Genomic DNA, 27,500 nt, shown 5'->3' on the forward strand with positions numbered 1-27,500 from the left:
TTTCCCTTTAGAACAAAAGCCACTTGCCTCTCACCCAGACATCCAAAAGAAAAAACTAGAAAAAATATGGTGTGTCCCTCTGCTATAAACCTGGCGTTGTCTTTCTCAGCGGAGGCTGGGCTTCCCCATGGACTGCATTGTTCAGTCTTGTAATACCACACTTCTAAAGTGGCCAGCAAACTGATTTCTAACCCTAGTTAAACCCTTGCTATGATCATGAGCTCAGTGCTACCTTCCTCACTCTACAGCTCACGATGCTTTTTGCCCCATCTTCTCAACACAAATCTATTCCCATCAGCTCTGTGGAAAAGGGGGTTGCTTTCCTCAATCCTATTGATGAGGTTCCTTCTTTCCCTCTTTGCCCTTTTCATCTCCTTCTCAATTTGCCCAATGTTCCCATCCTTTTTTCCTTGGAAAAGAGAAGGCACGGTCACAGTCAACGATGTGCCGTATCTCCCGTTGAATGGAAGCGGCCGATCCAGGCAGCCGCTACAGTATCGAGTCGTTTTGGCGTGAGCACTTGTAAGCCATTTACAGCCCTCTAAAGACACAAAGCCCCTGTACAGAGCCCACCTAGGCTGGACCTGACCATGCCAATGCAACAGCCGTGGTGGGTGTTCAACCTCGGAACACATACGAGTCCAAGCTCCTGTCTGCATGGAGGGTTCCAGTGTCACCTCCCTAGACACGGGGCCGAAAGCGATGGAGGGTTGGGAGATGGTGTCAGAACTTGGGGGACGGGATGTGTTAGGATCAGAAGCTCTGTGTGCTGGCATTGTTTTAGCAAAGCCACAGTCAGGACTTCATGAAGCTCTGCATGTTTACATCCATTTCAAATATTTCACTGACTGCATTTGCATGCACTTAATAAACCGATAACTGCAGAAAATGAGATTTTGCAAGTAATCCGATCAAGGCGTTTAAATGTACTTGAGTATTCAGGAAAACTCCGGGTTTACATGAGTCAGACAATACTCAGGTTTCTACTTTGGAATCATCCAATAATCTCACAGAATAATTTGTCATAAAACTTTAAATTTACTGCCGCAGCTTTTTGGAAACATGAGCCCACTTTACAAGCAAATATGGATCTTCATTTTTTTATGGTTAATAATAGTGCACAATTCAAATGTATTTCCTTGAACATGTTTCAGTCTCCCAAAAAGTGTTTGATAGCTATTTACAGTGCTGCATTTAATTCTGCTAGCCGCATCCGGGACAGCTCCAGTTATGTCTGTGAGCATACGCAGACTGAGAAATCCAAAAGAAATCAAGAGTAAGAGTGTACATGTGCTGAGAAATTACATTACTGGGCTAAAATCCAGCTCTCTTTATCGGATTTCTTAATCTGATTTCTAGGTCATACTTTGATATAAGAAATCAGAATATGTTGTTTACACGAGCACTTGAATAATCAGATAACTGGAGAAATCTGGTCAGATTACTGTGTGCATATAAATTTACTCATCATTTTACTTCTCAGTCTTTAGATTTTAGACATTTTTTCTAACTATGACCCAAAATAGTGTTTTTGACTATATTATGTAATTGCAATCAGTGCAAATGTAAACAATCTTGAGTTTGTAAGTCTAGTGCTGGTTCTTCCCATAATGCTCAGTTTTCTCTGTCAATAAGCAGTTTGGCACGATTGACAATATGAGAACAGAGATCGCTGAACCTGGAATATTTTTAAAATGCAAGTCAAAAACTGACCTCAGGGCTTGAGTTACTTAGTGCAAGAAGCATTGATCCAGAGGACAGAAGATGCAGTGAAATAACATCTCCAACCTTCATGACAGCTACATAATCAGTCATGACATCCACAACATCAGTCATGACATCTACATAAGCAGTGATGAGTCAAGCAGACACTCAGCGTTCAGTCAGTTGCTCAAACAGCAAACCTAAGAATCTGCTTATGCAAGCAGACCATTCTCGCAAATGTCTTGTGCTACACATTGTACAGTACAACGTGTTATTAGCTGTGGGTGTGGGTGAAGATTCACACAAAGGCTCTCTTGCAGAAAAGGGAGCGAGACAGAGAAAGAGAGAAAGACAGATAGAGAAAATGAGGGGGAGAGGAAGGGGGAGAGAGACAGATGGAGAGAGAAAATAGAGAGAGAGAAATTCAGGAAATAATCAGTCACAAATCAAGCAAGGAGTTGGCATTCAGCAGTCATTCAAACACAAAACCTAAGAATCTGCTTATGCAAGCAGACCATTCTAGCAAATATCTTGTATAGTACACTGTGTTATTAGCTGTGGGCGTGGGTGAAGACTCACACAAAGGCTCTCTACGGAAAATGGAATAAAACAAACAGGAGAGGGAAAGACAGGCAGACTGAGACAGAGACAGATAAAGAAAAAAGAGAGAAAGAGAAATCCAATCTCCATAATGGCTGCAAATACAGAGATAAGTAACAAGGACTGAAATGAGTGAATCGTGAATTGGGTGACAGTATGGATTCATCAGGTTCCAAGACTAAACATATGGGTGGAAAAAGTCAAAAGAGTGGGTCATTTGCCACAAAATGAACTGTATTTTTTTTTCCACACAATACAAGAAATCCAAGGATACCTGCCTCTGGCCATAGCACCACAGTGGGAAAGCTTGCATATGCTTATGTATATTGCTGAGTGTGTGTCTGTGAGAATTGCTCTTTCACTCCATTGGATCTGCTAGCACAATCCTTCGATATCCCTTCTCCTGATGCCATGTAGTGACATACGGAATGGCTGAAACACACCATGAGCTGCCTGATGAGTACGAGTAATACCTTTTCTACCCAGCCATCCTGCTCTAATGCTCTGGTAACACTCATTTAACGGGGACATGACACGTGCCCCCCGGGCAGTGCTGTGCTAAAAGGGGAAAGTGACAGACCACCACAGTCGCGCTCCGTTAATAGAAGAGCGCACGTAAGCCGAGGCTCCACACCATGACGGGCCGTAAAAATTCAGATATGGTGCCTCGCAGCAACACGTCGCATAACGGCAGGCCAGGGGTTTGTGGCGGGGCACGCCGGGGGGCCGGGGGGGGGTCAGTGCCGAGGCACCGCACCATGCTCAGGTCCTTAAAGCCCGGGCTCTCTCTGGGCCAAATGGGAGGAGGTAGAGGGTCTTTGGGGGAGCAGCAGGCAGATGGGGAGAGTGAAGGTATTACAGATTACATCCGGATTCAGAAGTGGACAGCCGTTCCCTGGTCAGGTAAGACCAGTAAACTGCTTACTCACATCGCCCAGTGGGCTTTGCTGTCCTTGAACAGTAGAGACATAGCGGTTACACAGCAAGTTAATGAAACAGATGGCCTGATAGCATGTGCTGGAGTGGGATAACGTCGGACACTTCGAGGTGCGGTCGTTAGGATGCCGTCATGTCTCCGCTCTGTCTGTAATACATTATTGGGAAGTATCTTCATACAGTGTGGCTAATCTTGTTTAGTGGAATTAGCCAATGTGGTGCAGATTAAAAGCCTGTTCCTTGCAAATGAATGATTAACCAGGGTGTTCTGCTGGAGCTCCACTTAAAGGACAAACAAGCGCTTTTGATTAAACCTCATTAGTTACCTATCAGGATAAGAACAGAATTTACAGCTCTCCACAGCTCCTGGAGCAAAAATTGTAAATAATATATGAGGATGGCGTGCGTGTGAGTGTATGTGTGCGTGTGTGTGTCCCTCTATATCTGTGTGTTTCTCAAGATACTTTTATCATATAGAAGCTTCAAGATAGCCACTCTTTGACCTTGCCAGTTGAAATGCCTGATGACAGACTTCTCTTCCTGTATTATTTACAGCTAAATGGCTGCACAGCCACCTGGACAGAGAGACACACACACGCACACACACACACACACACACGTATCCTCACCTGTTTGACCCATTCATTTAAGCCGAGGTCCATAATCACGCTCATTTCCTGCTCTCCCAGCAACACTATTACAGAGCTGACAGTGCCCTTTCTTCCAGCATACACTCCTTGTATGACTCACACCACCTAAATTAATCCCATTTATCTAGTGTGGCTCAAAGAAAATGGCATTACACAGTGACAAACTGATTGTGAATCATTTAACATGTTTTATGAGGCTCAAGTGTTTACTCAGTAAGTGTTAAGGGATTATTGCTTTGTCCAGTTACACTGATACTCAAACCTCTGCATGTCATGTTGGTGCGTTGTGTACATGTTTGTCCATTTTGGCATCCGTAAAGAGCTGATTACCTGAACAATAGTATTACACTGCTGAAATTACAACCCTGTTCTCATGGACCTACGTTAATTAGGCCTCGGCTCTGAGAGCTTTGGTAATATCTCAGTGGTCTCGCAGCAGGATTTTTCCTTTGTATTTACTGGTTAATATAGAAACCATCTGTAGTATAGAATTAGGTGGTCATATGTAAACTAGAAGAATCACCTCCAGAGACACGCAGGATCTTTGAACCCACTAGAGTCAGGTAACAGAGGGAGAGAGAAGCCAGTACAGGAGTGGCTAAAGACAGGAGACAGATGAAAGAAACAGAGTGTGCCAGAAATGCCAGAGGACTGCTTAGCAATAATTCTGCAATGGACAATGGACAGGGGCATGTCCAGGCATAGTCCTCTGGGCCTTGGGGACAGCACCAGAACCTATGTTCTGATAGGCCTGATAACCACCGTATATCAGCCAGTGCTGGATCAATACTACAGCACCAATGCACATTCAAACACACGTCACTTTCTCACTACACACACACACACACACACACACACACACACACACACACAACGTAAAATATAGCAAACATTAGGCCTTTGTCATTGGTGTTAATGACACCCCCTTACAAAAAACTCCAAAGCTGTTTCTCAGGTTTGTTTAGAAGCATTCACTCCTAATATTAATGATAAAGTCCCACTTACTCTAAAAGAATTTTGTCCAGTAAGTCATTTTAATGTGTGGCTACTCAGAGACCACAAGAACACTGTAGCATTCAAAGGGTTTATTGATTTTGTCATTAGAAATGTAAAGAGGACTCAACTCGCGCTCCCATTAAAGCCATAACTCAACGAGCCAGTAGCGCATATACACGTGGTGGAATAGTACTGATTGGCTACAGGAGGATGCCCCCTCACCTTTGAGTCTCGGTTCCTCTCAGGGGTTCTTCGTCGTGCTCTAGGGAGCTTTTCTTTGCCACTGTCGCCCTTGGCTTGCTCACTGGGGGCTTGGACTTGGACATTTATAAAGCTGCTTTGTGACATCTGTTGTAAAAAGCGCCGTATAAATACGTTTTGAATTTGAATTTGAATTTCTTTTTATTCAAAGAAGTCTGATACCTGTATTGCTGTCGATTCTATTTCTGTTCACTTCTGGAATCAAATGGCGTTTACAATTATTATGATCTTTAAATCAGTACTGTAATCACGGATCTGCATTTTGCATTGAAGAGGTAGGTGTTAGCACACCACTACCACCATCATTATAAAAAGCAGTAATTTGGTCAGGGTTTCCATAGTGGGCAGAAGAAACTCTGCATGTGTTAGAATGGGAGAATACTTCAAATATTTCCTCATGTTTAGCCAAAATGGACATTTTGACTAAGAAAATGCATAGATTGCTACTGGATTGATGGTATTCCTCAACAGCAAACCAGTATGATGTTAAAAACAACCACATAGCCTAACACTGGTGCTTCATCTGTGATTGATCTCACCTTCTCAGCTGATTACAAATAATAATGAAAGGAAGATGTCTGACAAATACTTTGCTCTCCTAAAAACCCATTTGTTCTCATTAGCAGCGATCAAACATCTTGAGTCATTTATCAGTCATTTATCATATTTCCGAGCCACCATCCTGAAGCACCTGCATATATTGATGGATTGGAAAATGCACACTGTTTGTATTAAGAACTGAAATGTTTCATTTATCAGCACTACAGTGCTGTTCAGTTAATAAAAAAGTTTAACAGCTTACTCGCTACTTGGCTTTAAAAAATTTGCAGTGTTACTGCCTTGCCCCTGGAAAATGCACTTAAAACTGCATATACTACCCAGTTAAATAAAATTTCAGAACCTATCAGGGCCTCTCTTGCCTATCTGTGTAAACAATTGTTGCTCAGGCAATTTATCCATCATAACCACAATATTATCTTATGTCCTGTCCCATACTGTTATCCATGGGCTTTTAGTACTTTAATGCCTCACTTCTCTCACTTTGTATATATTTACCCAACTGGTGGGCTGAATTATACATCAGAATCATTGCAGACAGAAAGCACGCTGACATATCACCAGAAGGGAATGTGATATTTACCCATATTCTCTGTGCAGCAGAGGGTAAGTCAGGGTTTGGTTTCTTAGTAGTTAAAAACCATCCAGAGAGTACAGGGGGATTTGGAAGCGTGAGACAGTGCTCACAGAGGGTCAGGCACAGCAGGGAGCCCTCACTGGCTAATTGCCTAGAGGAAATGGCAGTGTGGTTGGAAATTACAGTGTTTCCTTATCGCAGTCCTTACAAAGCAGCCGTGTAGCTGTCAGGAAGCAGTGAGGTGTGTGTGACATTAGCTGACAGGCGCCTTCTCTGACGAACCTAATCTCCATCAGCTGCCTGTCTGTCAACATACCTCTCTCCTCACCTTCTCTCCTCTCCATCACGTTTTCTCCTCTCTCTTTCTCCCTCTCTCTCTCTCTCTCTCTCTCTCTCTCTCTCTCTCTCTCTCTTTCTCTCTTTCTTTCTGTCTTTTGTTTTTCACATTCCTTTATTGGTTAGTAGGGTATATCTGCCTCTTTCACCTGCAGAACCTGCTGTATGTGATTGGGTTGTTTGCCTCCATGTTTCTCCCTCTGCACTGAGCAGTCCTGTCATTTATTTACTGATTAATTTGAAAACAATTTTATATTATTAAATGCTTAGCTTTGAATCCAAACATAAAACTTTCCATTTTCAAGTCACCCAAGTTCTCTTTTGAAAAGTCCTTTTTTTTTTTCTCCAAAAGGAAACAAGGATAAGGGTCAAGAGTTCACATTCTCAGAATAAATGATTGGATCCTGGATTGCAAAGTCTCTCCAGGCTATAGCACAGCCAGCTGCATGGACTGCTACATATCATAGCCTACACATCAGCATCAGAGTGAGAAACACTGCCTGTACATGTGCAACCCAAACACGTTCTGTTTATATATTCATCCATACTTCATACAAAGGGTGCGGGTGCAATAACTTATGCACATAATATACAGGGGTTGGAAAGTGGATCCAGTTCTTTTAAAATATTAATGTAGCTTCCAACTGGACAGGCACTGAGCTGTCATTTATTCAACGTTTGCATAATATGTTTATGATGCTTAAGTAGAGCAGTTTTACAGTTGTTTTGCCCCTGTGCGGATTCTACAAAAAAGCTTCTACCTAGTTAAAGGTTTGATGTGGCAAACATAGATAATTAATATTTTTTATAACAGCTTTATTCTAAAAAAACAGAAGTGAGAATAATTCAGTGCTTTAAAAAGCTCTGGTCTATCAGGTATATCAACCCAGCTCTCAGAGGTCCACACACAGGGCATGTGTTTAGTCTGTTCCAGCACCCAGTACATGCTGGTCAAGCCTTGGTCGCCTGCTTCAGAACTGGGCTGGCCGGATGGCCCCGGGGACTCATTCAGCGGAGTCACTGTAGCTGCCTGCCTCGTGTAACCTCCAGGGGCTTTGGGATTCAAAGGAATTACATTCTCAGGAAATACATTTACATGGACTGAAATTCACACCATATTATACAAATATTAATAATTCAGTTTCTTATTTTTACTACAATATTCTAACTCTTTGTAAAAAAAATCAAGTATACTTCAAGCTTCTTTTCCCTTAATCAAATAAAAACAGTGAAGTGTTAAGGCTATGTGAGCTGTTTTTGTCCTTAGTGCTGTCACACATGGTCAGTGCTCTGCACACACCTTTCTGCAGAACTGTATGATCTCCCCTATGACAGGGCACATGTTAACATAGTGGGCCAGCATTTCTGTTTGCTTTAGATCTAATGATTGTACGTTTCTCGCTCAAACACACACACACACACACACACACACACACACACACACACTGACTTACATGGCTCCAAATGCCCAGAATGAAGCGTTCTGCCTCCCACTGAACTTCACTGAAATTACATATTGATTTGTAGTGAACAAAAATCAGGACTAGTATTCTTTCACTATATACCAGATTTTACAGAGTGCACTGTAATAAACTCTAAGAGGTTGATGCACCAGCAGGTGTCTTAAATGTAAGACAGTCTAAGAAGACAGCTTCTCAGTAGAGCTGTTGGTTACTACATAATAAGGAACATTTTAAAAATCTTATTATTATTAATTTATGTAGGTTAGTGTTTTTGTTAAGTTGTTTAAGCCTGAAAAAAACACTTTATCAACCTAATTTGCATCGACCTCAAAATTCATATTCACATCAACATTCAAGCAAAGGAATAGCAGTGCTTTAACGGGAATTCTCTTCTTCTCCCGCTTCCATTTTTGCCCAGCAGGCTGTAGATTATGTGATCATTTGTGTATTAATATATTTTAGGAAAGTACATTTCCCACCCTCTTTTCCTCCACTTGTTTCTGGAGGATTGGGGGGGGGGGGGGATTGCTTTTCCAAACATTTCATTTGTCCCCTGGCAATGGAACAGTAGTTTGCTGTGAAATGGCTGATCCTTTACGGTTTGAATAAGTGCTTTGAAGTTGTACAAAGTCTTTTTTATCAGCGTAACCACCTGCGAAATTAGTGACATTTCCTTTTTTGCTGTCGTATTTAGCCATGCATTCATGTGGCTGGTTATCCTGCCGTGGGACAGACGCAGTAACCATCATGGCAGCGTGCACACCTGACACGCCAGGCCTTTACATTTGCTTTTCATTTCCAGATTACCTCCCAACATTCACCATCAGAACCACAAATTGAGTGGAACGAGTGGTTCTCTTTATCGACATTTAAAATGTGCAACCACTCATAATCAGAGACAAGTACCCATAATGTCTGTGGTTGTCTACATATTACTTAGAGCCCTTACATAGAACATATGAACCACACTGGATGCATATTAACAATAGTACTGCCTTGCCATAAGATACTACAGGCAGCACATATACTGATTCTTGTTAACACCTGCATACTTTCCAGTTGGAGCAGGAGTTGATGTGGTAGATATCTTGTCTACCGATCGCTGCATTTGATCTCTTATTTACATGACCGTCCCCACAGCAGGATAATTGAATAAACTAATACCATAGCAATGCCATCACTTACGTATGGAGCCTTCTACATACCGCTGGGCAGGTTTGTGGTCTTGCTTGCCAGCTCTACACTCCGGATGACTAACAGTGGTCTGACTGATGGGAACTTCAGTTTCAGAATAAATGTAATGTTTATGTTAGAAACTGACACCAGGAGACTGTTCAGATTCAAGTTACAGACATCTCTCAGAGCCAGAATATCAGAACCTATCGAGCAATTGGAAAAGCTCTGTTGTTCCTAGAAGTGTCTATTCACCATGCTTTACAATCAAAAGTCCAAGATCTCGATTCATGCGCATTTTCTATTTATGCTCATATATCCGTACCACTGTAAAGACACGTTGGGGATAAGATCGATTCCCGACCTGTACACACAAGTGAGAAATTTAAAAGTAACCTCTGGAGCTAAAAGTGAAAAACGCCTGAGCATTTTTTTCAAATGCACAGATCAGACAGTGGAAGCTGAAGTGCTGCTCTTGGTGCCTGTGTTTGGACAATGCATCCTGGGGGGGGGGGAGTTCTCCCAGCTCACGCACGCCTTCCAGTCTCTCCCTCTGGGAGCACTCTGCACTTAATGCCAAGTCCCATTTCTCGTATCCGATTCAGCAGATCGGAGCAAATGGCTGCTCCCTCGTAGCCCCTTTAAAATTCAGAGCCTGTGCGCACTGTATTCCGTAATCGGTTTGTTTCATTCGTGCGAATAGGTTCGCCCAGGTGACGCAGCGAGTGGCCCAAGGAGACGTGCTTAGAAGAAGACACCGTGTGGGAGGTCTGCCGCTCAGCTGCTCGGCTTATTATCCTGGCACTTTCATCCACACAGCAGCACAGTGTCTTCCCAGAGCTCTGGGGGGAGATGACTGAGTTCCAGCCCCCCACCCCCAGGTCCTACCCACGTGCAGGCCCCTGCTGATTGTTGGAGGGCTGCCGTATGATGATGGGCTGGAGGCAGGGGTTGCGGCAGGCATAGAGAGGTCATAAAGCAGGAGTGCACTAATTGTCATGAGCTTCACATTGGAGGATGTGCTCTTTAATGGAGCAGATCCCACTGAATGGTCTGGGTTCAAGGGCCAATGACATGGCCTTTGCATTTCTCGAAAAGCTCAAAAGGAGAAGCTCTGATATTTGCAGTGCGTGAGTAAAAGTTGTACATCGATGGCTGATGCACAGAACTGGACTTGTCTGGAGCAGATGTTCTTTGGTTCAGTGCTGCTCAGTACAGAAGGTCCTCAGAGCCTTAAGTGCTTCAGATCATGGCTTTGTGTCATCTACAGATCCAAGGAATGACCGGTACTGACATAAGACAGCTTGAATCAGCACTGTTTGTGAATTGAGTCATGTTTAAATCTGCAACATTGTCTGGAACTGCTGAGAATCTTGAGCCAGCATCAGTGATACCTTGCTACTTTAAATCTAAAGCCAACTTTTAATCTGTCAAATAATTCCTCACACTTCTCAGTGTAACTGAACTGCACTGTGAACTGACTGTACAATAGGAGACCAGATCTTAATGACAAGCTTCACGTGCAGGTTGTCCCAGCGGTAATGGACAACCACGCCCTGCCTTTTTCACAAAGACAGCTGCTGGGAACATCTACCGCAAACTTCGGTGTAGCATGCAGACCTCACAGCTTCTGTTTCATTTAGGCAGAACAGGTGGAGGTCTCTGATGTGCCCCAGACGAGAGCAAGATCTGGGCAGGTGTGGCTGAGGGGAGATGTGGTGTTGAGCCTCTTATCTAGCTTCTGCTACTGATATGGCGGTTAACAGTGTGAGTAAAAACTGCACAGGCTTGTCCTCTCATTAAGGTACATGCAGGGAAGAGGGTTACAGCCTCACACTTGAGAGGCCATTAGCCAGCAGGAAAGTGGAGCTGGCGGGGGATATTAGTACAGAAACTGTGGCCTGGCTAGGTCTCTGTCCAGCTCTCTCTCACTCCCTGACCGCTGTGTATTACCGGCATACCTATTTCTTGACTCATTAAGTCCGAGTGCTCTCTCTCTCTCGTGCTTGCTCTCTCGTCTCTCTTACTCATGAGTGGCTGGTTGTATAGTGAGGGCAGGTCAAGATGACTGTGCTGGTGTCAAATACCCAGTTAAAATTAAAGGCTCCCCTTTGGCTCAGCTCACAGGCAACAAAACAATGAGTGCATTAGGGAGGCCAGCGCAGCCATGGAGAATGCTGACGAGCAGCCTTACTTCCCTTTGAAATACCACCTCAAATTATAGCTAATAAATCAAGAGGATTTGTTCTAGGAACAGCCTGATATGTGTGCACAAAAAAAACAAAACAGGAACACCTCTTTTTATCCCAGCACCCTACGAATGTGCTGTTTCCGTGGGGGATTAGAGTAGAAACAGTTGTTTAGTAAGCAAGCAAAGCAGCAGTAATGTGCAAATCTCTCTATGCTTGTCATGCTTTAACAGATGAAACCTTTTCCTGCTCAGAGGGAAAAGGTTCCAGCAAGACAATAGCAATAAGACGGTTGTCAGCAGAGCATGCCTTTTTTGAGGCTGATTAATCTTTATACATGTTTATCTGCTGCTATCACATGAGAAATAGGCCAAATATGATTATATTTGTTATATTTGTATATATGTTATATGATTTAATGATTTAATGTCATGGAGGTGTTTACATTATTTGGACTAAGGAACTTTTTAACTGTTGCATGCAGCTCCCTTTCTTACTGTCTCTCACTGTTTCTCTCTCACTCTCTGTCTCTCTCTTACTCTCTGTCTCTCACTCTTTTTCTCTCATTCTTTTTGTCTCACAAACTCTGTGTCTTTCACTCATTTTTACTTTAGTAGGTCAGACATGTAGCTACTGAAGTCATTTGTTGTGATGTCTGATATGCACGAGCATAGCTTATTTCCACCGCAGTTTATAAAACTGCGACGAGACGGAGAGTCAGAAAAGGACGTGGTGAGAACGACCTGGAGACACTGAGTTACATGGAATACATTAGTGCAGCATTGTGGGAGTAGAGAAGACCAGTCTGATTGGGTATTCCTCTCCGACCACTGCTTAATGAGACCACACAGGCCATTGCTCACTGAACAGGGACAAGTCTTGGTCTCTGAGAGAAACAAGCTAACCTGGAGTGTGAGCCCAAATGTGCATGAGATGTGGAAAGAGTGTGCGCCCACATCGACACACACACACACACACACACACACACACAAAGAGTATGTGCATCTCGGCTACCTTGACCTCATGCTGGTTTATTACTGTCTGTCTACATAGCCCTTACCTCTTTGTTCCACTTTGCAAGCACTGCTCCAGCTTTGCAGTGGTGTGTGTTAAGAGGAACGCCGTGGTCCGGGGTCAGGCAGGCATCTGAGGGGTGTGAGACGGAGAGAGAGTGTCACGGCGCCGCCTCCTCGCCCACCGACGCCCTCACCCTGCATGACCCACTGTCATGTCGTGGCTGCGGCGAGGGTGAACCTGGAGGGGCAAATGGTATTTTATGCAAACAGGACGCGGGGCAATCGCAGGGCGATCGCGTGGGGCAACACAGTCAGGTGTGGAAACTCTGCTTCCGACATACCCGTTCCTATTTCGCATCGAGAGAATGAGATTAGCTGCATATTAATAATCCAATTTTTTAGAGGCAAGTGAATGCAAAGAGGTATAACAGAGGCAAGGCACAAAAGTGTATATTCCAGATCACTGTTTGCAGTTGACACTAAATATCTTGTATTCTGATAGAAGTACCTTATTAGCTTCATCCTGTGTGAGAGAAACAATTACCTGAGCTAATGGAATGATAAAGCTTGGGCCCGATATGAACCCATTTTTAGTACAGTGAGATGTTAACACTTCTAGCTGGCTCTGTTTTATGTCTGCCTTGCTATTTTGCTGGTGAATACATGTTTTATGATGTGGCGTCCTGCTGGGGTTGTATGGCTCTGAATTAGGGGATGTGGGATTCTGCAGAGAGAGTTGTTGCAGATTCAAAACAATCTCATAGATTTGTGTGTGTGTGTGTGTGTGTGTGTGTCCACGTGTGTGTGTGTGCGCGTGTGTGTGTGTGTGTGTGTGTGTGTGTGTGTGTGTGTGTGTGTGTGTGTGTGTGTGTGTGTGTGTGTGTGTGTGTGTACATAGCATTGTTAATCTCTGCAGTCTCACATCCACTGGATTTAGGAGTTGGGTATGAGTTTTGTTTCCAGAGTACACCCTCGTACTGTGTGTGTGTGTGTGTGTGTGTGTGTGTGTGTGTGTGTGTGTGTGTGTGTGTGTGTGGGAGCAACAAAGGGTAGGCAAGGCTGAGCAATGGCCTGGGGAAGACTGGGTGCATGTGTGTGCGTAATGAAATTGCCTTTGATAGGAAGAGGGGCTAATGCATGCCTCTGCTTATTGTACTATTACTGCAACAGCTGTCTGAAAGACTAATGTGTGCAGTTAAGCCTGGCAGGGCTGCACGCACATATAAGGGACTTCCACTGCATCTGCAAACACAGGCGCACGTACGGACACATGCCAGTGAGTCATATTCTTCACCAGAGGTGCGTTCTCCACCATCACCTTCTGTGATCCACATAAACACACCCAGTCAACATTAAAGACCCTCCCTCATGGCCTCTAAGTGGTTTGTTGTATGTCTGCATTAGAGTCCATTTACCTAATTCCTTCTCTCACTGTTACTCTTCCTCACACACACCATCACCTGGATGTGGACTCAAGAACCCCCACGCCTGCCTGGACTGATGAGTGTGTGCACACTGATGAGTGTGCAGATGGCCCATCTGTTCTTCCACCTCTCTTTCTCCCTCTCTTTCTTTCACTCTCTCTCTCTCTGTCTCTCACCGATAAGCAGAACGTACTTGAGGTCTCATCTGCCTGCCTAACCCATCAGCCACAGGCAGTAGGTGCTGTGATGCATGAGCTGGCTCAGGACCAGCCAACCTGCATACCACTATGCCACCCCACGCCACTGCGCCACCCAGTGGACACACAAACGACACACCGATTATGTGCTCTCGCCCTTCTGCATCAGATCAGGATTACATGACTGTAAGTGCTCTCCACTTTGTAGACTGAAGACAAGCCACGTTTCTGTGGTGATTTTAACAATAGACATTGTCTCAAAACAAAGAGAGAGAGAACCCGGAACCAAAGCAGGAACCAGTCTGCAATGAGCAATGCAAAGCTGAGGAAAAACTCCCTTGAATGAAGGAAGAATCCCTGATAGGACTAGACTTGATAAAGAACACAGCCCATCCTTTGGGCGACCCTGGATAGTACTGAACATACACAAAGATTACTAAGAAATGGAAACAACTGCAAAAGAAGTTTTACTACAGTTATTGAGTATCAGGCCAGGTGGGTCCAGGTGGCCAGGTCGTCCAGATTCAGGTCAGGCAGGTCCAGGTGATCCAGGTCAGGCACTTATGCAGGTGTAGTCCAGGCAGGGTAGGCTTAGCATCTGCCTTAGTCTTGCAGCAATATCGCATCAGGGGTGCGCATCCAGCTCAACAAACAGAAACCTGGTGCCAGCATGTGTAGTCAACATGGGATTAAGCCCATGACAGTTCGCCAATCATTAATGCTCTCATTCTTTGGTTTCTCTTGTACTGTGGTTCTCTTGTTCTCCTGCCCAGTCAGAGGTCTTCACAGCCTCTAGCTGCCCCCAGGTAGCAAGAAGGTCACCATCATGAAAACAGCCCCGCACTGGCCGGCTGGATGACCTGCGGACAACTGAACCCTCTAAGCAGGCTCCCCACCCATCGCCAGTGGCCAGCCATGCGCTCATGTGTGCTGCCGGACTGCACTTATCTGGCAGGGGCTTTTCAGACAGACAGACAAGCGTTTCAAAATCAGGAGTCCAGCTGGTTTGCTGACGAAAGCTTCGACCTTTCGAGACCTGGCACGATCTGCACTGGACGGTAGTTCTTATACATGCTGACTTATCTCCAAGCCTCGCTACGCTGCTCTGCAAACGTGCTTGTTTGATCAGCAGTAATGACACAGCACTATGATAATCAGCTTAGTAATAAGGCAGTGATCTCTATCATAGAAGTGATCTCCAAAGGAAATTGATAGGTCTTAAGTACTTTGTCATTGCTGCGTCTTTGTCTGCATGGGTGCTTGGGCTTTGCGTTAATCGGTTTATTCAGTAGCTGTTTGTGTTTCCAATTTCCTAGCATTTGTTCAGTGTATAATGTGGTTTGTACAGTATTTTAATTTGCATTGTAAATACCATGCTGGGCCATTTAGAGTTTACTGCATCAGTGCCAGGAAACACTGCACTAATGCCTGGGTTCCAGGGAAGTGTCAGTGCATAGATGCATGGTCTCCTTCACCTCAGGGTCAAAGCCTTCAATTACTGCTCAAAAAATGGGACAAATAAGGGCCAAAACTCAGCATGTGTGTGAATGTGTTCGGCTAGACCAGTCCTGATTAGGTTAGGAGAGTGCTACAAAGTGCCTATTACGATCAGGCCCGATCTGTGCATGGATTGCATCTGCCTCTTTACCCTTTTGCCTACTGGAAAGCTGTACTGATTATGCATCATTCGACTTAGCAGATCACCACTGGACAGCGAAAGGTTAAAGAGGGGAAATGTGGTCACAGTATAGACTGGAGGCTTTTATAATCACATGTATGCAGTGATCTGATGTAAAGATGCTTTTATCACCCAAGTAATAGTTTTTATGTATACATGTGTGTGTGTGTGTGTGTGTCTCTGTGTGTGTATGTGGGTGTGTGTGAGTGTGTGTGTGCGTGTGTGTGTGCGTGTGTGTGTGTGTGTGTGTGTGTGTGTGTGTGTATGTGTGTGTATGTGTGTGTCTGTGTGTGTATGTGTGTGTATGTGTGTATGTGTATGTGGCTGTCTGTGTGTGTATGTGGGTGTGTGTGAGTGTGTGTGTGTATGTGTGTATGTGGGTGTCTGTGTGTGTATGTGGGTGTGTGTGAGTGTGTGTGTGTGTGTCTGTGTGTCTGTGTGTGTGTGTGTGTGTGTGTGTGTATGTGTGTGTGTGTGTGTGTGTGTGTGTGTGTGTGTGTGTGTGTGTGTGTGTGTGTGTGTGTGTGTGTGTGTGTGTGTGTAGTGGCAGTGATCAGATTCAGGAACATGTGCAAGGCATATGAACTAGATACCCCTAAGCCACAGAGAGTGGTGGAAAGCAACAAGGCTGAGATCCTTTGGGACCTCCAAATCCAGACAGATAAGATGCGAGAAACAGCAGAGGGGTAATAGATGTGGCAGCCCCAAGTGATAGAAACATGAGAAGTTGGAAAAATATCAGGGACTGAAGGAAAAATTGGAGCGACTGTGTAAGGTTAACATGAGTGTTGTCCCAGTGGTGATAGGGGCACTCGGGGCTGTGACCCCTAATCTGGAGGAGTGGCTCCATCAGATCCTGTTAATGACATCATCAACCTCAGACCAGGAGAGTGCAATTCTAGGAGCAGTGAAAATACAACGATAGCCCAAGTGTGAAGAAACTAGATATGACCATTCAGTGGAGCAGTATGTATGCGTGTGTGTGTGTGTGTGTGTGTGTGTGTATAGTCTCACTCTTCCACTGTGTATATATATATATATATATATATATATATATATATATATATATATATATATAGAGAGAGAGAGAGAGAGAGAGAGAGAGAGAGAGAGAGAGAGAGAGAGAGAGAGAGAGAGAGAGAGAAAGAAAGAAAGAGAAATATATAGAAAAAAAACATAAAATGTTATGAAAACATTTACATATACATGTTGTTGCCTGTTCAGATTTAATTTGTATGTATGTGTAGAATATGTTAAGCTGGGTAGGTATCTTTCTTGGTCTCTCTCAGGCTTATGTAATTCCAGCCAAGTGTGAGGAATTCATAAATGACTTGTCTAGTGCAGACACATCGAGAGGGCCCAGGGTTACTCCCTAATAACTTCCCAGGATGGGGACTGCTAGCTCCGGTTTGTTACTCTCAGACTGCGAATGCCACTGCTGCGTGTTCGGTATCGCAGCTCTCTCCCAGTCCCACAGGCCTGCTGGCCGGATGGCGCTGGGACGACGTGGGCATGGCCGAGGAGAGACTGTTGGAAATTCTGAAGTATGCAGCACCACCGTCCATTAACCACATCGTAGGTCAGAAAGAAAGCGGCCAGCTGTGACCGACTGGTGAGGTAGTACCGCTAGACGAGGTCCCCCTTTTGTACATTTTTTTTATAACTGTAAAATTGTAAAGTTAAAAGTGCCTTATAATGCCCAAAGACAAAAAAAAAAAGGGGGGGGGGGGGGTTGTTGCTAAATCATCTAAAAACAAGAGCCTCGCATGATTCTTTGTGAGGATGCAGGTACGGCAGATTCAGACCTGCTTGTGTCGAGGATATCCCATTTGTTTCGTCAGCAAAAAAAAAGTCCCTGCTGGCCATGTGCTTGCTGAGAGTGATGGAGGGGGTGTGCTCTTCAGCTCGTGTGCTCTGTGTCCTCTCACACTGCCCCCCCACCCTGCGTTTTCTGCAGGAGCAGCTGCTGTGCATGCAGCAGGAGTCACAGTCGCTGCGATTCCTCCTCCGCCCGTCCCCCCCTGTGATTCCATACTGGGTGCCCGTCAGCGGGACCGGGTGGTGGTAGGGGCAGAGCACTGAGAGAGTGGCGGTCGACCCGGGTCACCTGTCTCCACGGTGAGACGCCCAGCCACCTGCCCTGTTACAGGGTTAAAAGACCACCGTGAGTGGCCTGACCAAATGTTTGCTCAGGCAGGAGCTGATCCGCATCTCCGATGAAGGACGACTTTGTCTGCCCGAGCGCTGTTTATTACTTTTATGCGTCTGCACGATGGACTGAGTCAGCAGCTCGTGGTAGCTAGCGCCACGGCAGCTATATGTTAGCGCTCTGCACACTGGAGGGACCCAAAGCCTATTGGACAGTCCAGCCTCAGCGTGAGCCTCCCGATAAGGCATGCTTTCATTAAAGCAGCTATCGATTTAGTTATGATGAAGGTTCCCTCTATTTATTCCATCCAGTTTCTCGGTAATAGAGGACCAGGTGGCATCCTTGTAGAGATCAATGTGTTTTGACCGTGGAGTATAAGCATGAGGTGTGCAACTAAGGTTAACAACTCGCATATAAAGAGCAATAAATGCTGACATTTAAAGAGGCTCCAGTCTCACTCCATGCCTTCAGTATTTGGGCTGGTGGGAAGACAGTGCAGTCTGGAAACGTTAAAGGCTGCTCCATTTATTTCAGCTCTGTTTGATTTTAGATTTTATTCATTCATTTCAAACATTAAAGGCTGCTCCGCTCATTTCAGTTTTGTTTGAATTTATTTTAAAAGAATTCCCTCTATAAACTGAAGCAGAGATTATGAAAAAGAGCACATATGCATCATACTAATGAGACACAATGTTCAACTTCTGGGGATTTGACTTGAGCCTGCTCACCCTGATTGTTTATTTGTATTTGTTATTGCACCATGTGACTTTATTTACAGCATTTGGCAGAGACTCCTATCCAGAAGGACTTACATACATTTATCAGTAAAAAGCATGGCTATTCATGGGCAATCAAACCCATGACCTTGGTCCTGTTAGAACAACTTCAGGATGTTAGCACTTTTCTGTACCTACTCTACCATGTGTCCAGTACAGTAGAGAGGCAGAGAATTTTACATTTTTTTATAAATTTGCTACCAAAAATAAGGAACAGCCATTTTTAATTATTCGTTTATTTATTTGTTTATTTTCCTGCTGCAGTTGTTGCGCATTGTGGGTCAGCAGTGGATGTGTGGGAAAAAAAATCATACCTCCCAGACGGTGATGGAACAGTGGAGTGTGATGAATAGCTGACGAGAGAAACGGAGGATCGGCATGAATAAATGATGGCACAGCTACTAATATCCCTGCGAAGGAGTGTTCATTAAATATCATGTGTTGTGGGTCACCAAAATACGCCTTTATTTGGGCTGTATTAAAAATGCATGTCCTCCATACCAAGTGGGTGTGCTTCTATCATGGAAAGAATTCGTGCTGCCGAGCTCGTGCCTGAAACTTTATCTATAATTGAGCGAGTCTTGAATGTTCCAGAAGACGTGTGTAAAACTGCAATGCGGCTGTCACAAATCCGTCTTGTGTCTCACCTGTATTTCGGCTCCTAAAGTTCAGCATGATACTTCTTTCTCTCTCTCTGCCACTAGCTTTCTCACTTTGCCTTCATCCTCTGTTCCCACATTCTGTCTCTGGGCGTTCACTTTGCTCCAGCGGTCAACTCTTGCATGCTTTAGGTTCTTACTTCTCATAAACATTCTCCCGCAGCACACAAAGAGGGACACAAGTTGCCACTGGGAATATGCCGGTTGTTGTTATTAATTACACGTTGGTGAGAAAGATTGGTTCACTGATCGTAATTATTAGCTTGGGATACTGTAGGGTGTAATTATGTCATAAACACAGGGTCGTATCAACATTAGCCTCTCATGGCAGCTCACTCTCCCTTGACAGTCCTCCCGTTAATGCTCCACCACAGCTGCCATCAAGCCCTTGCCTAAACGTTTACTGAAACGTTTACCTGAACATTTCCACAGCTGTTTGGAGAACCCTTGCAGCACAACCAACAGGTGTGTGGGTTTGTGTGCAGCTACCAAAGGCCCCGTTCAAGTAAAGCCAGTAAGGACCCGTGACGCGTTTCATTTACAACAGCAGCACGAGGCTGTGTCACATTTGCCTGGGGGTTAAAAAAAAAACACAAAAAAAAACACCAACTCCAGCCAGGAAGGCCTGGCTTTCTCCGCCTTTAACAAACCCACACACACACACCTGTTCTGGACTGGCCACAAAGCAAGCTTGGATTTCCCAAGGGGAAGATGTATAAATAGCCTTCGCTCTCAGCATGCGCTGGGCTACATGATGGGGAGATGGAGCTGACGGAGCCCTCTGTGGCCCACTCCAGGTTTACCTTCCCAGCGTGCACTGCAACAGCACTGGTGTCAGATTGATATGTTGCAGGTTGCAGGTGGCAGCTTAACAAGTGCAAATGCCTTGCATCAAGGCAGAAGGCCTGTTTGGTAATACTATTCCAAAGATATCGTGACAATTCCCAATTTTTTAGATCTATTTCTAGAATCCCACCAAGTGAAACTGTTCATCCTCTGTGGCAGATACACACACACACACACACACACACACACACAAACAAACACACAGATGCACACACATATCCAACACAGAGGCTAGCATATGATTTAGTACCTATAGTAACTCCTCTTATTTGTGAGTCAAAGGTGAAGCACGTTATATTTAACACCAGTTCTGTTAAGAGAATGTGAGAGAATATCTGTGGTAGGGTTCTTCTCAGCTCTCAGACTATCTTCATGACCTTTCTGATAATTACTGTGGTACTGTAGCCTGCAACCACTCTAGATTTGCTACATGTAAATTTATTAACACAGCCACTAAAATAACTGGCACAAAAAAGATTGTCATCCCCCATTCCTCCTCATGCATCACTGCGGGAGTTGTCTACTGTATTATTCGCAAGAAATGTAATCAGCTTTACATTGAAGAAACTAAGAGAAGGCTGGTTAATCACTCTGTTAAACACCTTTGAGCCATCAGAATTAATTATTTGTTGTTTCCAGTGAAAAGGTGTTTTAATAATAAAGGCCCCTGCATTAATGACGGATCGGTTTTCACTGTCAGTTACTGCTATGACAACAATGAAATGAGGGAACTAGGAAACTACGAGAGAAAAAAAAATCTAATATTTCTAATATAAACTGGTTCTTACTCCTACAAATTCAGAGGCACACACATTTTTAAAATGATTTGCCGTGTGTCTGTGCTTGAGTGGACAGTTCTTATCTGACTGTGGGTCCTGCTGCAGCACATGACACAGCAGCTGTTTGGGACAAGGTGAAAGCCTGCATGCAGCTTCGCCCTTCCGCATGAGCCCAGCCGTGGCGTCATCCTTAAACCAGCAGGCACGCAGCACCGCTGAGCGCCTCAGCAGCTGCAGGAGGGTGTGCTAAGCACTCGGAGCTCGCAGCAAGAACGCACCCAGCCGTGCTTGCGCAACCCCCGGCCCCACAACACATAGCGCAGCTGGTATTAACACCAAAATTCCAATTACCAACTGCATCTCGGAGCTGCCGAACTCCTACCAGTCATGCTGAAAAGGATAGCATTTATCTCCTATATCTAAATTTGTTTGGTTTTGCTTTGCCTTTTGTTTTGTAGTTCAGGGTGCATTCCCCTTCCCTGGCTGTTTCCTTTGCTGCTTCCAAAATTTTTCTAGGTCCTGCTCTCATATTAGCCTCCTCAGCTGGTGTCGTCTGATGAACGGTAAATAAAAGAGGAGGTATCCTGAGGGACATAACGCACGGTTTTACTGCTAATATCCGTCTGAGGGAGGAAGGCAGGGAAGCTTAATAAAACAGAGATATGAAACTGTCACAGTACATCATTGCGGTTCCACGTCCAACACAGTCTCTGTCTGCAAAGCCTGTCTGTTCAGGTTCTGGAGGTGCATGTGTGGCTGCATCAGTTGATGCATCAAGTGTCACCTGTTATTAAACATCCTGCTGTTTTGCTCTGTTTCACTCCATATATAATTTTCATGAAGCAAGTCTCAAATTTTTATGTTACAAGTTTAATAAGGTTTTTTGGGTTTTTTTGCTTTTTTACTTTGGCAAAGATGAAAAAAGCTGAACTTGCTCTGTGCATCACGCACCATCGTGCACTGCTGTTACACAGATTTGCACCTAACCTCTCTTGCTTCTCTCTCTCTATATATCCATCTAATAAATGGACCATTTGTCCTGTATGCATGCCTAACAGCAGACTCATCTCGCAAGCCAAGCGTGTGTTCACACGCTACCACAACCCACTAGAAGAGATGCCTTGAGCAGAGTCATTTTTAAAGCTCTTTATGACAAATATGGGACGTGTTCTCCAGCAATACTGTTGGTTGGATGTCAGGAGTATTATCAGAAGGGGCCATAAACTAAGATTCTAGCCCATGGTGAGTAGGTCCGTAGGCAGGCGTGTCAGTACAGGCTCTGAGAGAGCATCCCATTGTAGTGACTCTAAAAGTTATGTCTGGGCTACGCCATGCAAGTGTTTGTCTTCTTTATGGACCTACTCAGTGCTCCATTAGGTTAGCTGTGACCTCTATATATATTGAGGTCTCACTCGAAATGCCAATAGTCAGAGGCACGAACACACGTTTGTAATGACAGGCCATTTCGTCAATATGTTTTACAGTATGGCCCTACTACCTCTGCCCATACGCTGCGCAGACATACAGAGGTGTCGCGCTCTGACATCACCGTGCCTTTGTACGTTCTCAGCACGCAGTTTGAATAGTCTGTCGGCTATGCAAAATGGACTGTGTGCAAAAGCTTTGAAAATAATAAAAGCAGGAACAAGATAAAAGAAGTAGTTATTGTAAAGTAATATATTGAACCACAAACCACTGGAGGCTTTTGAGCAATGAGAAATAGAGATCTTTAGCTTAATCTTTAGTTTTAATCTTTGTGTTGGATCAGTGAGTAGATTTTCATCTAAGCGTGGAAGGCTTAGCATCTGTGTCATCATAGGTATAATAATGACTGTTTGGATTTTTGTATTGGATTTGGATTTTTTCAAGCATAGACTGAACACCAATTCCAGGTCATTTAAAAGACTGCTCATTTGAAGCCATTCAGCTTGTGTGCTTATTTATTTCTTTACTTGCAGGCTCAACTTTGCGATGCAGAAATGTTTGAGGCGGATTAAGACGTAGAATAGACGTAGAAGTCTAACCTTTTAAGCAGGATATGTTCTGCTGTGCACAGGTCATGCAGCAAAGTGACAAGTATGTGTGTGCACCTATACTGTGGGGACAATACTGCCACATGGCAAAATGTAACACCAGCATCAGCTCAGAATGTTCAAGCCACCTACCATTTAATTTTACCTTTTTTATTTGATGTGCTACTTTACTTCATCAGGTGTGATGTTACACTGAGAATAGACTGCGATGTGTTCACCATGTGTTTTTGGCAGCTTGGTGTGCAATCCAAATTCGAGAAAAGCAAGCAAGCCGTGCTTTTTGTTTTTTTAATTAAGTGTTCATCATAGTCCATTGCTCTGAAGACTCTTCACAAAGAAGACAGCTGTTGCGATTGGTTCCTGGGTAAAGCACAAATCTTTACTCACTCGGGTTTTCTGGGACATCCTGATTCCAGCCTTCCTTTCACTGGAACATTTTCAGTCAGGTTTTTTCCCCCCTTTGGCTCGTGCCCGGTGATTGGAAGTGTATTTCTTTTTGCATGCTCCCTCCCATTTTCTGCCTGGTTAACTCCCAGCTCCACAGCCAGTGTTCAGCGCAAACCTTTCGATAGAAGCAGTAAAAGCACAGTAAGTGCACAGACGTATTATTCGCAGAAACGCGCTGTGGCGTCCGCTCGTTCGCTCTCTCCGTCAGCGCCACTAACAACCGGAGCACCTTTAACTCTGCACTGGGCCCTCCAGTGCCTTTAGCGCCAGTAACTCCAGTAACTCCAGTAACTCCAGTAACTCCAGATCTTCCAGTGCCTGTGCCAACAGGCCCTTTTAGTGTAGTAAGCAGAGAAGAAGAGGCCCCGGCCTGCAGAGGTGGCACTGTGATCTCTCCCGCTGTCGCTCTTTACCCTGGACTTTAATGGGCTCCTTCATAGCGCGTATTTTCGGCAGAGATATTGAGATCAAAGCCTGGGCTCCCCACTTGGAGAGGGGCCGAGCCCCTGCAGCTCCGAGTCAATAAACCACTGATGATGAGTTTGTGTGTTTCATTTGGCAGAGGTCACTCCCAAAGCACGCCAAACGCAGAGGGTAATTACGCCCCAAAGATAGCATATTGCATTCTGTTTTATATCACTCAGTGTTGTATTGGTATACCATGCCTTTCCAAGGACGGTGTGATGGGTGTCCTATAAAAGTTATTATAAAGATACAATAAAGTCTTCTTCAGAAGAGATGCAAAGTAATATTGTTCCATGCTCTTGGCTTCGGGCATTTTGTGTTTATTCTTGACCAGACAGGAGACTTCACCACACCATAGTTAGGTAAGCATTCAAGATCATAAGACTTAGTGCTAGGACATGAGTACCAGATCTGCCGGAAATGGTTAAAATGCTGCTGTCCGTGGCACTGAGAAAGAAAGCGCACAGTTCGAAACTGTCTTGTGTTTCGTCTCTTCATGTGTATTCCAGTAAGCGTATCCTGTCTGTAAATGATGGGCTGAAAGTAGATCCTTATGACCCTGCAAAGATATGCAGTGACGACTCTGTGTGAGACATTGTCTTATCAGCATACTCAGCATAAGTTTGTTAGCACCTGAAGCTGGCAAAAGCTGACAACAGGAACATTGCAATGTGACATATTCCTCCGGTAGTTGTCACCAAACCTGTTCTTTGTCTTTGTGCCATTGGTTCAACAAATAAACACAGAAATTCTGCCAAACTGTGCAACAACCACCTAAACTGAGCTTTCCAGGAAGCCTTGAGTCCTGATGGTAATGGTGATTACATATGAAAACAACTGACAATCATGGCCTGTATTCTGCTGATTGACCTCCTGCCTGTGCTTACACTAGGCTAGAGCAATCAGCGTTCAAACAAACACACGCGCGATGCTCCACCGACTCACAGTACACGCCCCATCGTTGCCCCATCCAATCAGTGTCCTGTATGACTAGTGCGGCTCCTGCTCCCAGCGAGGGCCCAGCCGTCTCCCACGAGCCCGTGCTCCATAAATCAAGCTGTGCCGGTGCAGGATCCGCTGACTTTGTCATAAATCATAGAGCGAAGGAGGACGCGTTCAATCAACATCATTATCCCCCCTCCCCTCTGGAGTGTGCGTGCGTGTGTGTGTTTGTGTGTGTACGTGTTTGTTTGGGGGCTATTTTGAACGCGTTGATTACGGTAGCACTGTGACGGGGACCTCCCGCCGCTGATGGAGTGGCTCATTAATATTTAGCCACGGTGTGGCAGCGCGGCCCATGGAGCGTGTGCTTCCACGCCGGATCCGTGGGGAGTGCCAGCATGCTGGCATTTATTCGCAACCTTCCCTCTCCCATGTTGCACAAATGGCACTCAATTATCGACACGCGACACCACAAAACCGCTTCGTTTATTATTAAGCCGGGCTTCTAATTGCTGAGGAATTGGGCCGGTACGTCCACAGCCCACCAGAGGGATGGAGCCAGAAGGTTCCCGGCAAGCGGCTCGAGGTGGAGGAGGAGAGGAGCGACGTCTTCCAGACGTTCAGCGTGAGGTAGAGGAGTGCAGCCGGAGGGGTGGCGACGGACAGACGTGCGCCTGTCACTGAGACGGGACTAGGGAGCAGGAAAGGATTCCTCGCTGCTGGGTTTCGATGCCAGAGCCTGACAAACAGCGTGGGTAGTTGTGATGCAGCCTGACTGACACTGTCAGCCTCTGTGGGAGACACTGTCTGCGTGTCTGCAGTGCTGATGGCTTCAGCCACTCGGTCCCCACTCTGTTTGGGAAAGTGGTTTTGGGCACCGTCGCCAAGTTCCTTTGCGAGTGTCCAGACTAAAAGATGAAGCTTTAAGTCTCCAATAGTTTGACATAAACATCAGAGAAACGGTTCGTGCCATCATGCCTAAGGGTGAGGTAGATGCAGGATTCTTCTCTCTTCTGTCATCACTGTGCGACCAGCCATCCAGGCTCAGCCTACACCAGGCCAGGAATATTCTTAGTGGTCTCATCAGACAGCGGGGAGGCACATGACATTGACGCGTTTCCGGTAGTAACAGACAGATGGAGCAGACCTTGAATGTTCTGGAGAAGGTCTGGAATGGTCTTTTCCCTTCCAGGTAGCTGCTAATGTCTTGAAACAATGCGAAACCTAGAAAAATGGCTAATGGAAAGAAACGAAAACATGGCTTAGTGATTTCCTCTTACAGGGGGGATATACACGTTAACATGAGAGAATGAAGCTACAGTTGGAGGGATTTTTTATTTACGTTTGCCTTTGTTTGTTCTGTCAGATACAGGGAAGAAAAGCTGTTTTTAGCTGCCTGTGACACCTGCTCAATTCATTAACTCAGCAGGACTCAGACAGCAGGGTTCGGAAAACAGTAACCATCTCTAGCCCACATTTTACACGCATCCGCGACGGAATCTGAATCTAATGCAGCAAGAAAATAAGCACTGGAAATCTGTGTTCTACAGATGAGGGAGGTGCAGTTTAGAAAAGGAAGCATTTTCTGATAACTTTCACCACCAGTTCGGCACGTGAGTGGAGCTCACTGAGGCGTACATGGTGCTCTCAGTACACCTAAGCACACATGTACTCGTCTACTCCGACGGCCAACCCTTCTATTATTCGCCATGCTGCTGACTGTTTGGCGCAATCCCCCCACCCCCCACCCCCCCACCAAGCCCCCACTCCAGGGGAGGAGCTGCGCTGGCTGCACAGGAAGGTGGAGAGATGCATTCAGTCCCCCAGCTGTTGAGGTGGAGCAGATAAGCCCTGTTTCTTGCCTTCATCCCCAGCCGTGCCGCGGGACGGCACGCCATTGTCTGCAGAAGAGCTAGATTCAGCTTGTTCATATCTCCTTTATTCAGGCAGGTCAGTCCGTGTCAAGTCAATTCCTCCGTGATAATAAATTTTCTCACAGCCTCAACAGAGAGCCCGATTCAATTTCAGCATAATGAAATCTTACCCCCAGCCCCACAGCCAGGCCCTCCAGGAGAGGAACTTTGTGGTCAAGTCTCCTATCTCTTTCCGAATGAGTTCTTCAAGAACATGACTTTTATCCCCACTTCCCAAATCTACTTTATTCGCTTTTAACATGGCTTTAAAATATAGTATAGATGCTATCCATAAACAAATCCCAACAAACAAACAAATTCTTCGTTTGTACTTATTTGTCTGACCAGAATGTTAACCCAAGATCATTAGCACCTCCTGCTCATTTATCATAATATCAGCGAGTTACGTGTGAACTCCACAAATCTGCTTTCCCTGGTTAAGGCACTGTACATTTGAGACTTACCTGAGCTGAGACCCTTCACGAGGCCCTGCAGAGAGAGACCTCTCTGTAGCACTAACCCCCGACGGACACTCTGGCTGAGCGGAGTACAGGAGACGGAGGAGGAAAGGACCAGGGAAGGTGTGCTGGAGCTGTTGCTGACACTTTATTTAGCAGCGCTGCTGATGCAACCCTGTCTCTGGGGAGAGACGATGCACCAGAGAAGTCGTGCCCCAGCCGCTAACAGAAGCAGATGGGGCACGCACGCAGCCTCTTGCTCAGAGAGGAGCGGT

The 27,500-nt window shown here is 45.1% G+C and overlaps 1 protein-coding gene across 3 annotated transcripts in view; it reads left to right on the top strand.

Annotated features, from left to right (window-relative positions):
• The window catches only part of ncam2 (neural cell adhesion molecule 2), a 119,958-nt gene that overhangs the window by 52,940 nt on the left and 39,518 nt on the right, over positions 1–27,500 (top strand). For 2 of the 3 annotated variants that reach the window (XM_026995793.2, XM_035523030.1), the window contains exon 1: positions 3,071–3,207. The exons of the other annotated variant lie outside the window; for it this stretch is intronic. In XM_026995793.2, coding sequence (XP_026851594.2) covers positions 3,102–3,207 — 106 coding nt within the window. In that variant the 5' untranslated portion in view covers positions 3,071–3,101. Of the gene's footprint in view, positions 1–3,070; positions 3,208–27,500 lie in introns of those variants that run through there. 3 annotated transcript variants of the gene reach the window in all.

This window comes from Electrophorus electricus, chromosome 25 (assembly GCF_013358815.1).
Source record: "Electrophorus electricus isolate fEleEle1 chromosome 25, fEleEle1.pri, whole genome shotgun sequence".
Classification (NCBI taxonomy): Eukaryota; Metazoa; Chordata; class Actinopteri; order Gymnotiformes; family Gymnotidae; genus Electrophorus; species Electrophorus electricus.